At 47.2% G+C, this 16,368-nt stretch overlaps 1 protein-coding gene across 1 annotated transcript in view; it reads right to left on the bottom strand.

Moving 5' to 3' along the window:
* Positions 1-4,696: 4,696 nt before the first annotated feature.
* ACP2 (acid phosphatase 2, lysosomal) overlaps positions 4,697-16,368 on the bottom strand; it is an 87,037-nt gene continuing 75,365 nt past the window's right edge. The window contains exon 11 of the mRNA XM_069221655.1: positions 4,697-6,995. Within this exon, the coding sequence (XP_069077756.1) occupies positions 6,865-6,995 (131 nt within the window). The 3' untranslated portion in view covers positions 4,697-6,864. The remainder of the gene's footprint in view (positions 6,996-16,368) is intronic.

Below are 16,368 nucleotides of genomic sequence, written 5' to 3'. Positions count from 1 at the left end.
GTCTGGAGGGGTGGGACAGGCATGTTATAGATCAGGGTCAGTGTCCCCAAGTGGGTCTAGGTCATAGGAGTCCCAGGTGTTACCGTGTTGTGGGTTGTCATACGTGTTGTCCTTCCCCCATGCCCGTCAAAGTGCTGAGATCCCTGAGGTGTGATGTCAAGTAGAGTGTGGTGGGGGGGGGGGGGGGGGTTGTCCCGTGGAGAAACAGGTGTGGCAGGTGAAAGCTGAGAAACCTCATGAGAACAGGGTTGTGCACGAGACAAGAAGCTGGTCGCCTTATCTGTTTCCTAGCACTGCTTTGGTGGAACAGGAAGTCCAAGGCTTCCTCAAAGGATAGCTGGCACTTAGAGGCTGGAAAGCCAGAAGACCCTGAAGAGCGGGCAAGGATCTGGCCTGTATGGCAGTGCATGACTAGGTGTTTCTGCCTTGCATTGATCTCTTCCAATCTAGGGAGGATCAGTTCAACTGTGCCAGAGCCAGACTTGCTGTAAATTCTGAAGTTTGCAGCTCTGAGGTCAGCTTTGGTACCAAGATTTTGGTTGTTGCCGAAGCAGATGTGGTCAGCACTGAAGCTTGGCTCATCAGAGTAGCCGGTCCTGAAGCAGTCTGTTTAGAGGGTTTCTTCCGTGCATGGCAGAGGTTGGTGGAATGTCCTAAGTGGTTTGACATGCCGACAATGGCCTGAGCGAAGTGGCGGTCAGAAAGCGTCACTGTTGCTCCAGAGTGGCTGTATGTCCTTTGGTGGAGGGCTGTTTGGCTCAATAGCAGTAGAGGGGAAGGGGGTGCCGTACTCACAGTCTAGCGGAAGATACTTGATTTCCAGCTCAGAACCAGAGCTTTGTTTGGGGGAGAAAGCTTCTTCATCTGTAGCCAATAGTTTTGGATGGTCCTCCCCCCTCGATGTCCTTGGGACCAAAGAAGTCTGGGGTGTTGTCACAACTCCCACATGACATCTCGAGTCAATAGTCACAAAGAGTCTTTTTTTAACGGAATGAGAGGCAGGATTCTCAAGTGGCTTGTAAAGAAATGGCTCCCTGTTGCAGTTACCCCCCACTTTTTGCCTGATACTGATGCTGACTTGACTGAGAAGTGTGCTGGGACCCTGCTAACCAGGCCCCAGCACCAGTGTTCTTTCACTAAAAATGTACCAATGTTTCCACAATTGGCACAACCCTGGCACCCAGGTAAGTCCCTTGTAACTGGTACCCCTGGTACCAAGGGCCCTGATGCCAGGGAAGGTCTATAAGGGCTGCATCTTGTCTTATGCCACCCTTGGGACACCTCATTCAGCACAGACACACTGCTTGCCAGCTTGTGTGTGCTGGTGGGGAGAAAATGACTAAGTCGACATGGCACTCCCCTCAGGGTGCCATGTCAGCCTCACACTGCCTGTGGCATAGGTAAGACACCCCTCTTGCAGGCCTTACAGCCCTAAGGCAGGGTGCACTATACCACAGGTGAGGGCATAGGTGCATGAGCACTATGCCCCTAGAGTGTCTAAGCAAAACCTTAGACATTGTAAGTGCAGGGTAGCCATAAGAGTATATGGCCTGGGAGTCTGTCAAAAACGAACTCCGCAGCTCCATAATGGCTACACTGAATACTGGGAAGTTTGGTATCAAACTTCTTCAAATAATAAACCCACACTGATGCCAGTGTTGGATTTATTAAAAAATGCAAAAAGAGGGCATCTTAGAGATGCCCCCTGTATTTTACCCAATTGTTCAGTGCAGGACTGACTGGTCTGTGCCAGCCTGCTGCTGAGAGACGAGTTTCTGACCCCATGCAGTGAGGGCCTTTGTGCTCTCTGAGGACAGAAACAAAAGCCTGCTCCGGGTGGAGGTGCTTCACACCTCCCCCTGCAGGAACTGTAACACCTAGCATTGAGCCTCAAAGGCTCAGGCTTCGTGTTACAATGCCCCAGGGCACTCCAGCTAGTGGAGATGCCCGCCCCCTGGACACAGCCCCCACCTTTGGCGGCAAGTCCAGGAGTGATAATGAGAAAAACAAGGAGGAGTCACTGGCCAGTCAGGACAGCCCCTAAGGTGTCCTGAGCTGAAGTGACTCTGACTTTTAGAAATAGGATTAGGGATGTGCCCCCCTCCCCTCAGGGAGGAGGCACATGCCCTCCCAGACCTAAACACACCCCTAAATTCAGTATTTAGGGGCTCCCCAGAACCTAGGAAACTAGATTCCTGCAACCTAAGAAGAAGAGGACTGCTGAGCTGAAAAACCCTGCAGAGAAGACGGAGACACCAACTGCTTTGGCCCCAGCTCTACCGGCCTGTCTCCCCACTTCTAAAAGACACTGCTCCAGCGACGCTTTCCCCAGGACCAGCGACCTCTGAATCCTCAGAGGACTGCCCTGCTCTAAAAGGACCAAGAAACTCCTGAGGACAGCGGCTCTGTTCACCCAAGACTGCAACTTTGTTTCCAAAGAAGCAACTTCAAGACAACTGCGTTTCCCGCCGGAAGCGTGAGACTTGCTACTCTGCACCCGACGCCCCCGGCTCGACTTGTGGAGAAACAACACTTCAGGGAGGACTCCCCGGCGACTACGAGACTGAGTAGCCAGAGTTGCCCCCACAGCAACTCCTGCAGAGGGAATCCCGAGGCTCCCCCTGACCGCGACTTCCTGCTTCCCAGATCCCGATGCCTGGTAAAGACTGTGCAACCGCAGCCCCCAGGACCTGAAAGATCGGAACTCCAGTGCAGGAGTGACCCCCAGGAGGCCCTCTCCCTTGCCCAGGTGGTGGCTACCCCGAGGAGACCCCCCCTTGCCTGCCTGCATCGCTGAAGAGACCCCTTGGTCTCCCATTGATTTCCATTGGAAACCCGACGTGTGTTTGCACACTGCACCCGGCCGCCCCCGTGCTGCTGAGGGTGTACTTCCTGTGCTAACTTGTGTCCCCCCCGGTGCCCTACAAAAACCCCCTGGTCTGCCCTCCGAAGACGCGGGTACTTACCTGCTGGCAGACTGGAACCGGGGCACCCCCTTCTCCATTGAAGCCTATGCGTTTTGGGCACCACTTTGAACTCTGCACCTGACCGGCCCTGAGCTGCTGGTTTGGTAACTTTGGGGTTGCTCTGAACCCCCAACGGTGGGCTACCTTGGACCCAAACCTGAGACTTGTAAGTGAAGACTGTATATCCTATTTTGATTATTCAAAGTTCCTAAAGTACCTACCTGCAATACCTTTCATTTAAAGTATTACATGTAAAATTTGAACCTGTGGTTCTTAAAATAAACTAAGAAAATATATTTTTCTATACAAAAACCTATCGGCCTGGAATTGTTTCTGAGTGTGTGTTCCTCATTTATTGCCTGTGTGTGTACAACAAATGCTTAACACTACTCCTTTGATAAGCCTACTGCTCGACCACACTACCACAAAATAGAGCATTAGAATTATCTCTTTTTGCCACTATCTTACCTCTAAGGGGAACCCTTGGACTCTGTGCATACTATTCCTTACTTTGAAATAGTGCATAACTTCCTACATGGCTCCATTGGGCCTCGGGCGATAGGCACGAATTACAGACCTGATGGATGTTGCTTCGAGTGGCAGCGAGGACAGTACTGAAATGGTGTTCGTTTCATCACAGTCAATGCATGGTTTGAGAGATACAGCCGAGGAAGTAGTCTCCCTCCCCTTCTCCCCCCCCCCCCCCTTTTAAGAGGGCAAGACCCACGAGGGGTCACGGTCGACACAAAACCCTTTAGAGTGAGGTAGCACAACATCAACCTGAAGCAGAGAGTAGAGGAACAATACCGATGGAAGGGAGGAATGCGTGTAGAGCAAAGAGAGCACTGCAACAGTGTCAACCCAGAGCACAGAGGCATACGTCCGAACCAGATGGTGCAAAGAAAAACAATGGAGCAGATGACTTTGTGCATTAACACACGAAAGGCTTCTTCGGAGATAAAGAACTTACACACATCCGGGCCCAACACTAGATGGCAGGAGTATGCACAGCATGTTTATCTTCAGTCATACATGCCTCGAACACATATGTTGTTTTTTTAGATTATTTTTAAATAAGAAAATATTTATTTAGAAGTTGGGTTACAGCCACAATATATATTACGTGGTTTATGAATACTAGCGGGAATCCAGTGTGGACAGCCAAAATTTAGAGCTTCCAGGTCCTCTGCAGGGCATCCTTGAGTTTAGTGGGCACTCAACACGTGTAACATGTCATACGAACAGAAAGTCAACAGAAAAGGAAACCTCACCAACAGGTTTGCCAATTGGAGAATCCACCCAGGAGGTGGTGAGGACAAAGGAGGCCCTGAAAAGTCAGAATGGGGACTAAGTATGTTTCAAAAGCTTTGTTGCCGTCCAAGTGATGTCTGCTAGTTCCCATCTGTGGATAAGGTTGAATGCTAGCATGATTAGGGAGTAGTTTTCATTACAAAAGTGGCTCCGGTCCCTGGCTAGTCACTGTTCCACAATGTGAGGCTCTAGCACCGAACCCCAGACCAAGGTGGCAGTTAAACATCGATGGTAAAAACTGTTCTGAGCCCTACTCCTCTTGTTCAGATATTGAGTTTCTCTGCTATGTCCTCACCCAATACCACTGAACCTGTGATCTCGTGTACCTCTATCCAGAGGCTTGCGGTAGGCATCCTCCGAGGCCTGCAAAAGCACTCTTAACCTCGACAGGAGCTCAGAAATCACGCTTCATGCAAGAGTCTGCATCTGGATGCTTTATTTCAAGACAAGCCCTACCTCTGCTAGTTTACTGCTATTCTCATCCAGTCTTGCTGACATTGTAACAATCACAAATACATGTTCAACCAAAATATATGGTCTCTAGGGCAAAAAAAAGAGACAATGATTGGTAAGTGTTATCTTCATTCAACTCTTAATCAATAATACAGGTAAAAACACAGGCATCCGAATGAAAAGTAAAACCCCCTACCCATCCCACATATCTACCACCACTGGAATATCGTTTTTTTTCCCTGCTATAGCTGCAGAGATCTGTGGTCTTTGACTGGCCTGAGATTGCAAATAAAGGGAACCCTACAATGCTCAAGGAAACACACATTATAAACATAGCAGATGACCATCTCAGCATCCCTGCTTGCATGGATCCAAGCTGCTACCTACATCTGTCCTAGAAGAAGCGATGAGTGATGTCGTTTTTCACACTGTACCACAGCAGACAGACCACACGAGGTAATGCAATAATCAAACAGTGAATAAAAACATGAGCATTCAAAATTAAATGGCAGGGCATTAAAGCTTGCAGTCTAGCACACTAAATAGAAATGCAGTTTTCTTTTCACGAGGACAGAGCTGCACAGCCGAGGGTTCAAAATCGGTGACTGGGAATATTTTATGGTCCTGCTTTATGATGTTTTGGTAGGGAAATACATTCAAAGGTATGTGTAGCTTTATAATGTCAGGTGGTGGGATCCTGACTTCATGCTCACTTATTTGCCCTTCAGGACCCTTAGCCACTAGTGTTTCTCTAAAATCATTGCTGTCGGTGTCTAGTCTGGATGTAGAATAGATTTGTCTGCAGAAATCTGAGCCACAGGGCTCGGCTCGCCTCCTCTGCTCCGGGTGATAAAGACGTCAGGAGGCAAACCCACAAAAAACACTAAATAAATGATTGGGATTGGTCTACAATTATACACTTCAAGCTGAAAACTGTATCTTTTATAGCGCACATTAACCCCAAATAGTAACAATCAGCAGCAGAGCGTGTCTCGAGGTGCTTAGACCTGCGTCAGATACACTCTAGGCACCTCCCTCGGCATGAACCCAGGGCTCAGCCATACACAGGTGACCGCACACAGCTCAGCTGAGCTCTGCACATGTCCACAGGATGGAGTAAGGCCCATGCATAGTCACTGTACCTCACGCAGCTCTGTACCTCCCTGACAGAATGGAGGCATGCATGTGTGCCTCAAGGAGCACAGCCGAGCTCTGTGCCTTTCCTACGGCATACCTCACGTAGCTATGTGCCTCTCCGATCGACAGAAGCCATGAACGTGTGGCTCATGGAGCACAGCCAAGTTCTGTACCTTTCCTACAGCATACCTCACATAGCTATGTACCTCCCTGATAGAAAGGAGTCATGCAATGTGTGCCGCATGGAGCACAGCCGAGCTCTGTGCCTTTTTTACCGTATACCTCACGTAGCTATGTAGCTCTCTGATAGACTAGAGCCATGCACTGTGTGCCTCAAGGAGCACAGCCGAGCTCTGTGCCTTTCCAGCGGCATGGAGCCAGGGTCCAACCATTCACTATCTGCCATATTCGACCCAACAGAGCTCTGAACCACATCCTTGGCGCAGATGTGAAGTTCAACAACACACCAGGTAGGTCAGCAGAGAGGTGGACTATGCGATCAGAGCTCAGGAGCACCTTTGAGTTCACTCTATACCATACACCAATCCTCCTTAGTGCATTCACATAAAATAAAACTATACATTTAAAAACAGAAAAGGTATTCCCTGGATGCAAGACTACAGTCGACAGTACGGATACATTACAACAGTCTTCAGACAATTCTTTCTTGAGACATATTCTCTCCCGTCCACGTCCCTGGAGGACTTAACATCAGTAGAAAACACAAAGACAAGAACAACAGTTTAGGAATGGTTCAAGTTTGGACTTCTGTCACACGGATCCAGCAGTTGATAGTGGAGCTCTACTTTTAAGACACAAAATCTCCCAAAGCATGTTAAAACCTCATAAAATTGAAAATTAAAAAGTCTTGCTGCCCAAAGGGCTGAGCAGCCAGTGCAAATCAGCATCTCAACCACAGCTGGGCAGGACTGGACCATCCTCACTATGCGAGTGATCGCCGGCACTTAGTCGGGGAAGATCAAGGGTGATGTCCTGCTTAGGCTTCCCCCTCGTGGGAGACCTGGTGGTAGCCATTGGGCTGGGAGCGGAGGCGGAAGACCAGCACCAGAAGCACGATGATGACAAGGAGAAGGACGACGCCGCATATAGCCAGTCCAACTATCACTTCTGTGAGGGGAGGAGCAGGAGAGAGATGGAGAAACAGAAGAAACTGGAATCAGAGCTCACATGTTATCCTGAACAGTTTTAGGATCACCACAAACTATTATCAGTATTGCAAGATACTAGAGTGCGACACAAACACAGTTTCACACCTGGGGAGGACGTCTGCGGATCATGCGGCCTGACGTGAGCGCCTCGCAGCCAGCCTAACACTACAGCGCCTACTAGGGGGACAGGCTGGCCCTACAGTCAGTGCTCAACGCCACTCCTTCCGGAGCCACCTATAAAGGTTGGCGTGACAGATACTCTAGAGAGTCAGAAAGGAGCACATTTTATTAATGTTATGAAATATTTCCTTTGAACAGAACTGAAAACTAGATAATTCCATAGAAACTAAACTAGAAAACACTGAACCACAAAAGAAATAAAACAAAGTAACCAAACTTTCAACATTCCACCAATCAATTACCTGCGGCAGCAGAGCTAAGGTTACATGTATCAACAGAAAACAATCGGCGGCATTTCAAGCAGTGGTCATCAGGGAAGAACGCCAGACATTAATCAGTGGAGCCGATTCCAAGTCGCAAAAGCACCATTAAGGAAGGGAAGGACTATTCCAGGGAAAATAAATACTGCCGACAGCCCATGGGATGACAAGACAGAAACCAGTTACTTACCAGTAACTAGAGTTGCATCTTAGAGTATTCTAGAATCACATACTGGGCATTTTTCCCCGTCTTAAGGTTTGGTCAACATATTTAAAAAAGAGAGAGGCAGAGAGGCCGGTGAGGCTCCAGATGACGTCGACCGTTCGCACCTCACTTCATGTCCACCATGTACATCCTTCGTGTTACCTGCGATGGTTACTTTGTTTTATTTCTTTTGTGGTTGTGGGAGGGCGCAGACGAACTCATGGATTTGAAAAGCGACTGTTCTCGTCTCTGGGCATCTTGGCACTCATTGTTACCGCACGTAACGGTACCGACCTTGAAAGTATGAAAGGCTCAGTGGATCTGCCATGATTTAAACCTCCAGCCATCAGGTCAAACACGTTTCTAGAGTGCATTCATTAGTTGCTGAAAGACCAGGCGTCTATATAGATGATGCATCAGTCATATATGGGTGAAATATCTGAATGTTTTTTTTTTCCCAAGACTTTTTCTTCTTTTAAGAGGAGGATTGCAAGTGTATACGAAACTCCTCTTGCAACTGTTCCCTTTCTCACTGCTTTTCCTAAAGAATGAGAAGTCTAAGCAAAGAAATATTATTGTGATTGCCTATGTAAACTAGTGTTTACACGTAATGCATAACTGACCTCCGGCTCCTTGTCTGGATGAATCTACACGCACAACTGCAAGCCACTAACCTTTCTCAAAGAAGCCCTCGTAACTAAAAAAGTTGCTACGTACATTGAATGAAAGTGAGATGATTTATGCCTGCTTTGAGCTGTGTTCAGATTTCATGCCGCTGCACGTCTACAGTATACCACGTGGTGAGTAAACCTTTCTGGTATGCCTCACTAGGATGCTAAAAAGCTATATTGTATGTCCCTCATTTGTCAAAACTGGAGCCAAATACTGTTTAACTGAGGTAAGCGTTAAATGGAAGCCTACCAAATACAGAAAATACTTCAAAATAATCTTCCCATTTGTTGGACGATGCGGAGGGTTAATGGAAAGACCATCTGAGAAATGGAGTCCTTCGGTTCAGAAGAGTAATGCTTTCTTGTAGTCTGTTCATGCGCTTCCATCAGAATGTGTGGGCAAGGCGATGTCCATACCCTGGGACTCCAGGAGCCACTGAGTGTGAAGTATTCCTTCCCTGCATTCTTCACTGTGGGATGTGGTTCAAATTCAAATGTTATCTTGTACGACTGGTGCTGACCAAAGGCTACCATGGCTGCCTTGACCACAATGGTGCCACTAGAATAAGTTTCATGATTTGTTACACAGTTGTGACTTTTAGTGTGGGAACTGGATGTGAGCACTGGATGTGAGCCGGTCGGATGAATGGTTCGGAACACTGTGTATTCTTGGCCTCTATTTGCCATTTCAGTGTGCCTGTGGGTTTTGTGTTTTTTATTGCTGCACAATTATGTGTGGCCGTTACGGGCATCACGTTTAAACAACTTGAGATCCAGAGCAGTGTTCCCTGCTCTAGAGGGTTACAGAAAGTGACCCACTTCTAGTGTAGAGTGACTACTGCCATCTTCTCCAGGTGGAAAAGGCAAGCAGTGATTGCAGAATCTGAACTGTAACCAATGGGCAGGTCCTTCTCCCGCTACCAAGAAGGGGAGAGCGCTCCTGGCCTCCTGTTAAACTGGTCAGCAGGAGCCCCCGCCATGTAGGGCGCGGATGGTGACTGCCAGTTGACTCTGCATACATGTACTAGAGTCCACACAGAATGTTTGAGATGCTTAGGTGTAGGGAGACAGGAAGCCATTTCGAAAGTTGTGTGGTAAATGGCCGACAAGATGGTGGGTCATTGAGGACTCTACCAGGCAGGGATGTGAAATGGAGAAAACCCTAGAACATTCATACGGTCCTTCTGAGGTGGAGAATAGTTTGCAGAAATGCATGGCAGCTTCCCCCTTTCTAAATTCCCTCTTCCCCAGAAGCGCTGTGAAGCCAGTTGCATTGTGGTCAGGTACAAAAGGGCTACCAATCTTTTGGGGTTTTGATTATTATCTTGTGACAGAGCCATCCAGCTCCACCCTTCTTTCCTGTTGGGTATGCAGATCAGGGTCTGGATTACTTTAAGTGCCTGGGTGTGGGGGTGCCTTCTGCACCACCAGGGCACTATGATATTGCATAGGAGGCAGCAGACCATGAACATCGATTCAACAAAACGCCAGGGGTAGCGGGAGTGACACCACATGCCATTTAACCTTTTATTTCCTTCTTACACCCATGCATGCTTACATATACCCACTCTCACATACACACTTTCACACACATGCTCACATAAACACTCACCCACAAGCATTCACACATGCGTGCAGCACACACACGCGAGTGAGAACACACACACGCAAACGAGCACACACACGTGACCGAGCACACACGAGAGCGCACAACACACACACACACGAGCGCGCGCGCTCACACACACACACGCACACTCTCACCTGCAAGCATGCACACAACATTTATTTAAAAGCCTTTTTTACTTACTGTAACTGCTAGGGAGAGTCACATTCCAGCTGACCGTAATTCATTCTTTATTACAGTAATAGTGAGTAATAGAATATTATTCACTATCACTGAGATAAAAAGTTGATAAGGAAAGTGGAGCCGCAACCGATGTCCAGAAGGACGAGCTACCCTTGTATTCAAGCCACTGATTTTGACATGGGTAATTATTTCTGTATTAACCACCAACTCTATCTTGAGCACCGACTCCATTTTGTGCTGTGCTTAGCTTAGCTTCAGATGCAATCACATTGGTGGCGCAGGTATTTTTCCACAAAGCTTGTTTTCTACACTGAATGTGTTTTCGCTTCTCACCAGCACCGGTTTGCACTGTGCAGGAACATAACATGGGGGATGTGGACGGTAGACATGATAAGAGAGGCTCAGCCGGGAATGGGAAAAGTACTTGCTCCTCTGTCTCTGGAATGCACATCGTGGCAGGGCCCGGTCCTTTGAGTGTTTTTTTTTTTTTTTTTTTTTTTTTTTAACACAGACTGAGTACATCCAACATGTCAAGTCAGCAACCGAAGGAAGGGAGGGGTTGATTGCGTGAATATTCCTCTCAAGTTTGTTAAAGCTATATAAGGTAGGGAAGCTTGGCGCTGAAGCGGAAGGAACTCATTTTGGGGGTCGAAACACTGCCCAGAACAAAGTCCCATTGGGGAAGCTTCTCCTGCCTCAGCTGTCCAGGGTTCCACAGCTCGACGCTGGGACCAGGATGATGATGTTGGATTTGATCCCCATGGTGATGCATTTTTATTCTTAATTACCTAGAATGGCTGTGCACATAAACATTATATCTATCTATATATCTATATTCACTGCATATATATTTCTTGTTGATGCATTATTACCGGTCATTGTTTAACTGCTGTACGTATTCCAGCTCTTACATGTGTTTTACTGCATTCAAGTTAAATGCTCTTGTTCATGTCTTGGTGTGTGTTTATTTGCTATTTGGGAAGTGCCTTAATAAATTCATTACTGAAAACAGGAGTGCTGCATTCCTTGGCGCCATTTCCTCTTACTTTGAAGTAAAGCAAAACAAGACCACTGAGGGCAGGGTTCACAAAAGGCAGTGCCAGGGGTTGCAATAGGCAAGCCAGGGGTTGCAGCTACAACTCCAGGCGACCCCTAAATGTTGTCAATGAGGCAAAGGTTTCTGCAGCCCCTTTTGTAATACTGATAGCATTGGTGCACATGGACTGCCAGCTCTATCGCAAGAGGGCGTCCCCTCTTGTGCATGGGGGCATGCCCCCATGCAAATGAGGGAATCGCCTCCGCTTCCACACCATATTACAGATGCGGGTGCAGAGGCAAACAGGCTCTTAAGAGGCACACTGTTAGTGTGTCAGCCCTGAGGTTAACCCTCTAGAGAGACAGAAAGGGGTCTCATGGACCCCTCCCCACTAGACATACCACTGCAATTGGGTGCAGTCACTCCCTGCACCCACTTGAAAGGGGATCTCGGACCGCTCTTTAAAGTGCAGACAGCTGCTGCATGCACTGTGAACTGCTGAGGAGCTTGGAAGCAGCAGCCGCTCTGTCTTCCACGGATGCACTAACATCAGGGTAGCAAGAGTTTGTGGGAGCAGCACTTCCATCATAATAGGGCACACTATCCTGGTCTGCAGCAGGTGCACCACTGTGCAAACAGAAACAGTGTGCCCCATTTGTAATACGACCCAGCAGGTTTACAGCTGAGCAGTACCTAGGGTAGGATGTCACCTCCCACAAAACCGGTCCTTCGCAAAATACAGATACCTCGACAACAGACATTTTAATCTGCTAGCCGCAGATGAATAACAGGTCAGTGTTCTAGGGATTTTTCACTGACTGGTATCCAGGCAGCACCCACCCTGTACTGGAGAAAGCCCTGTACTGGAGAAAGCTCTGACTTGCAGGGCTGGTGTCTTAGGCTGCCAGTGGCTGGGTCACATCAGGACAGAACTGAAGTCCTGCTATAATCCAGCTAGGAAGCTTGAGAGAAGTGGCCTTACTGAACACAAAGCACTACTGAAGGTATTTATACTTGAGAAGCTGTTCAGCAAAGTGACGCACAGTCCAAAAGTCCGGAGGACTAAAATGCCCAGCAGGAAGGCCTGCAACAGAGGGACAGAGATGTTGGCCCACTCCTACAGTTTACCCACTACTGTTCTTTCCCTGGTTACTGTGCCACCTGGCCGCTCTCCCAGTAGGCTCATCAGTGCCTATCTTCAGGTCTGCTAAACCCAGAACCAAGACCCCTTGTGAGAAGGACCAGGTACAAACGTGTTCTTACTGCATGGACTGCATTGTCCCAGCAATTGTGTCTGTGAGGGTCCTTTGAATTAAAGGCATCACTGCTAAAGAAACCATCATGGAGAGTGGGAACCTCGGTCTGGTCCAATCTCTGATTCGTATCTGAACTGTATCAGCGCCATGATATAGGGATCCTGATGCTTGTGCTCCAGGTGCCAGCTAAGGCCCCCTACCAGACTCCTGCTGGATGCCTTCCTAGTCCAGACTTCAAAATCTGGGTTATGGTATTGGCACTCCAGCTCAGCTTTAGGTCCAGCGTTGATGCTCGACCACAGCAACCTTAATGAAGGCTGTACAGAGTCTCATCCACCTGAGATAGGAGGGCAGAGGGCAGAGGCCAGCCTTTCCAGCAGTATCGCCAGTGGTTTGCTTATCTGCAGCTCCTGGTTCAGACTGCAACACTCTGGCCCGAGGAGCCTTTTCTCGTGTAAAGTTGAAAGGCAGAGCTAGCTTAGAAGACACGAGTGCATTGGAGGAGGTGTAGCCCATCATTAACAAAAAGGCGAGATCGGACCCTTAATACACTGAAGAGCATGTGGTTTCAAAGCCTTGAGGTGGGGGGGGGAGGGGCAAAGGCGGCCATGATCCTGAGGGTAAGTTGTCCTGGAATGTAGGGGCCGGGCCTTAGAGTCCCATAGGGCACCAGGTCAGCGTAAGGGTCAACAGGAAAGGGCTGTGGGAGAAGGATAGGTTTACACTGAGGCGAGGAATTCCTAATACAGTCTGGGACTATTCTACTATTCTTACCTACAGACCTCTAGTTACCTCATCCTCTGTTACTGAATAGTATTTTCCCATGAGTAGGATAAAGCACTGTTATTATTAAGAGACAACCCCACAACACCCCCTCAATAGCCTAGGACTGCTCTGTTACGCCAAGTCATGTGTCAGAAGGATGCACTTGGTGATCAGTTGTTGGGCCAATCCTAGGTCAGGCCCCAGAACAGCAGAGGCTACGACCACAAATGGCAACTGAAAACCAGCAGGCCCTGCCAGTCCTGTGCACCCCGCTTTCAAAGCAGTTACAACGCCACCCAGATTTGCTCTGCTCTTTACTATATATACGATCTTCCCTAACAACGGTTTCCTGACAGCTGAAATGGGTGAACATTTCTTTTTGAGGTTGTGAACCCCAATTAGTAGAAAAGCTGAATTATTGTTACCCAGTTCTTGCCCCAATGAAAAGTATTCTCCTTCCTCAACCAGTTGTCTAGGTAAGGATATGCATGAATACCTGGTCTCCACACATGCTGCTGCAACCCCCCCATAGATTCTTGCTGCAGACCATATGGTCTTGGTACTTACAATAATCTCAGGTAACGCTAGATCTTTCAAGGCATTCAAATTTACGTCTAGACTAGAGGTAGTCATATCTTTGAAACAACAGAAAGACACTTTCCAAGTCATCACCTTGAAAGGTGTCATCTTGACATGCATATTTATTGGTCGCAAGTATCGCCTTCTGTTTCAGTTTTATGAAATATACGTCGATGTACATCAGAGGCACTGTTTTGGTTGTCTACCTTTGTAGTAGAGATTGCACTTTTTTTTTTAAATCACTTGAATGTGATCTTTGTTTAAATTTCTCAGTTTGACTGATATTTAGGCACTTGGGTACAAATTATAAGGCACCAGACTTGTTACTAATGCCCAGGACTCACACATTTGGGGCTGTACTCTCCCGTATTGGTGGAGAGAAACCTAGACATTCCCCAACAATGTGAACTTTTCAGAGGGAGGTACAATGTGGCACTTTAGAGTGGAGGCTGACCCTCTTGAACTCACTCCCCTTCCTCTGGCACATAGTAGGTATTGTTGCCACAAAGAGGTTGAAGGGAGTTGGTTGTCGCCTTGTAATAAATCTGGTCATCTCCCCTGGTGTCTACAACTGGTGACCTCTTATGCTTCTATGACTATTTTGTGAGGAACCCATAGCTGCCTGGACATAAAAATAAATGTTTTCTATCCAATGTAGTATTCACCAGATGGACCTGTACTTTGGGTCCGAGGCCAGAGGTTTATGACATACCATATACTTACCGGACAGCTAGCTGTGTCAGCGCCATTTAGTGCTGATTTTAGGCATGGGTTTGTTGTCATCTTTCCAGCTAGAACAACTGATCCCTACCAACTCTTTTAGTTATGTGGAAGTGTTGTACGACAACCATAACAACTTCATAATGCCACAAACTGCCTTTTTCTCTCCGTGTTGAATAGTGCTCGACATTCTCCCCAATGCCTCCTACGACTCCGTTTGGAGGCCTCTTTCTGCCAGCTTACTCCATTAATGAATCAGGATCATGCAACAACATTTACATGTTTGATAGTGGAGAGAAGATCTGAATTTAAGTTCAACCCTTACTGTTGTGGCTTTATCCCTTGCTGGCACCTCGAAGGAGGCACTAGACTGACAATCTAAAGGAGCAAACGCGATTCCTCCTGCTGTCCCTGAAGCTGCTCTCCAGCGCAATCAGCCGCTCTCCAGCGCAATCAGCCACAGCCATCCTTGCAACCATAACATGTCGTCTTAGGAGTCCCTCATGATCTGGAGTTTGCCCTCCCTTGCTACGGCTTCCTCCTTTCATCCACTCCTTCCTTCCACCAGCCTGCTGAGGAGGGTCAAGTGACTACCATGGCTAATGAACTGGCTCATTATCATATTCTGCTTCCTCTACGGCTCTTTTTTTTCGTAGCGTTAAATTCTTAGGTTCAGAAAGTTTTTCTTTGAACATCCTTTTCTTTTCATTTTGTGAAATTGACTCCCTTCCCAAGCCTAAACTTTACGTTTTGGACATCAACATTTGTTTCTTGTGTCTTGGATGTAGTAACATTTTGCATATTAGGTCAACCTTATTCATCCTGTAAGGAAGTAGAGTCCAACCTCATTCGCTGCGTCTTTTAAGTACCCGTTTACTTGGACTCCGTAAATACTGCCTGTGTCATCCTGTTTCGCAAAAATCACTGGCTCATGCAGTTGAAAAATGTTTGTTTTAGAGTCGAAACAATGTACTCTGCAGTCATTGTTTGAGGTAGAGCATATATTTCTGTTTGTAGCTATGATAGCGAGATATCCTGTTGCATAAGTTTTTCACAAAGCCTATTTCTATTTGGAAAAACTAATTTTACATCACAGTAAATATAGTAAACTCTGCTCCCATCAGGAGAAAGTAAAGTATTCTAGCTTTCACAATAGATCTGAGCTTCAGCAAAAGCCCTCACGGCCCCTCCAATTAGAAATAAGATCATGTTTTGAGAATAAACCAGGCCTTTTTAAGGCTGTACAAACCAGCATCCAACAAGGTCATTCAAACTGTTAGGGAAGGTGATATTAGAAATAAAATAGAAGTTTGGGGTTCAAAATGGAACAATAACCATGTTAAGAAATGTTACTTATAAACTGAAAAGGAAAAAAAACCTACGTTTGAAAGAGATGGGAACTCGATTTAAAGTGCTGAATTTGGAAGTTGAAAATTGATACAATTTAAAGAGGAAATGAGAATGGCAATCTGACAGGAGACTGGATGGGGATTTTATTTGTCCAAGTGTAATTAAATTGAGCAAGATAACCAATCTAACCCAAGCTGTCTACAGTCCTCTTCCACATCGCCTAGGCTTCATACCTATGGTGCTTTTCCACAAGGAAGAGGTCTACCTCTCTTCAGGAAAGATAAAGTCCAGGCACGCAGGAGGTTATTCGAGCAACCGACCCAAACGCAAACATGTAGGATAGCTTCTAGAACTGTTGAGGCCCAGCTGCATGTACAGCATCCTGCCCAGCAGCCACCAAATGATGTCTAGGAGTCAGTGGAGGGTGAATGATCACACCTTGGATCCTGGAAGCATGGACAGAACTACGCTGGCAGCTTGTAAAACTCTTGACCAGATAG

Source organism: Pleurodeles waltl, chromosome 3_1, assembly GCF_031143425.1.
Source record: "Pleurodeles waltl isolate 20211129_DDA chromosome 3_1, aPleWal1.hap1.20221129, whole genome shotgun sequence".
In the NCBI taxonomy this organism is placed as follows: Eukaryota; Metazoa; Chordata; class Amphibia; order Caudata; family Salamandridae; genus Pleurodeles; species Pleurodeles waltl.
This window is presented reverse-complemented; position numbering and strand designations above follow the sequence as displayed.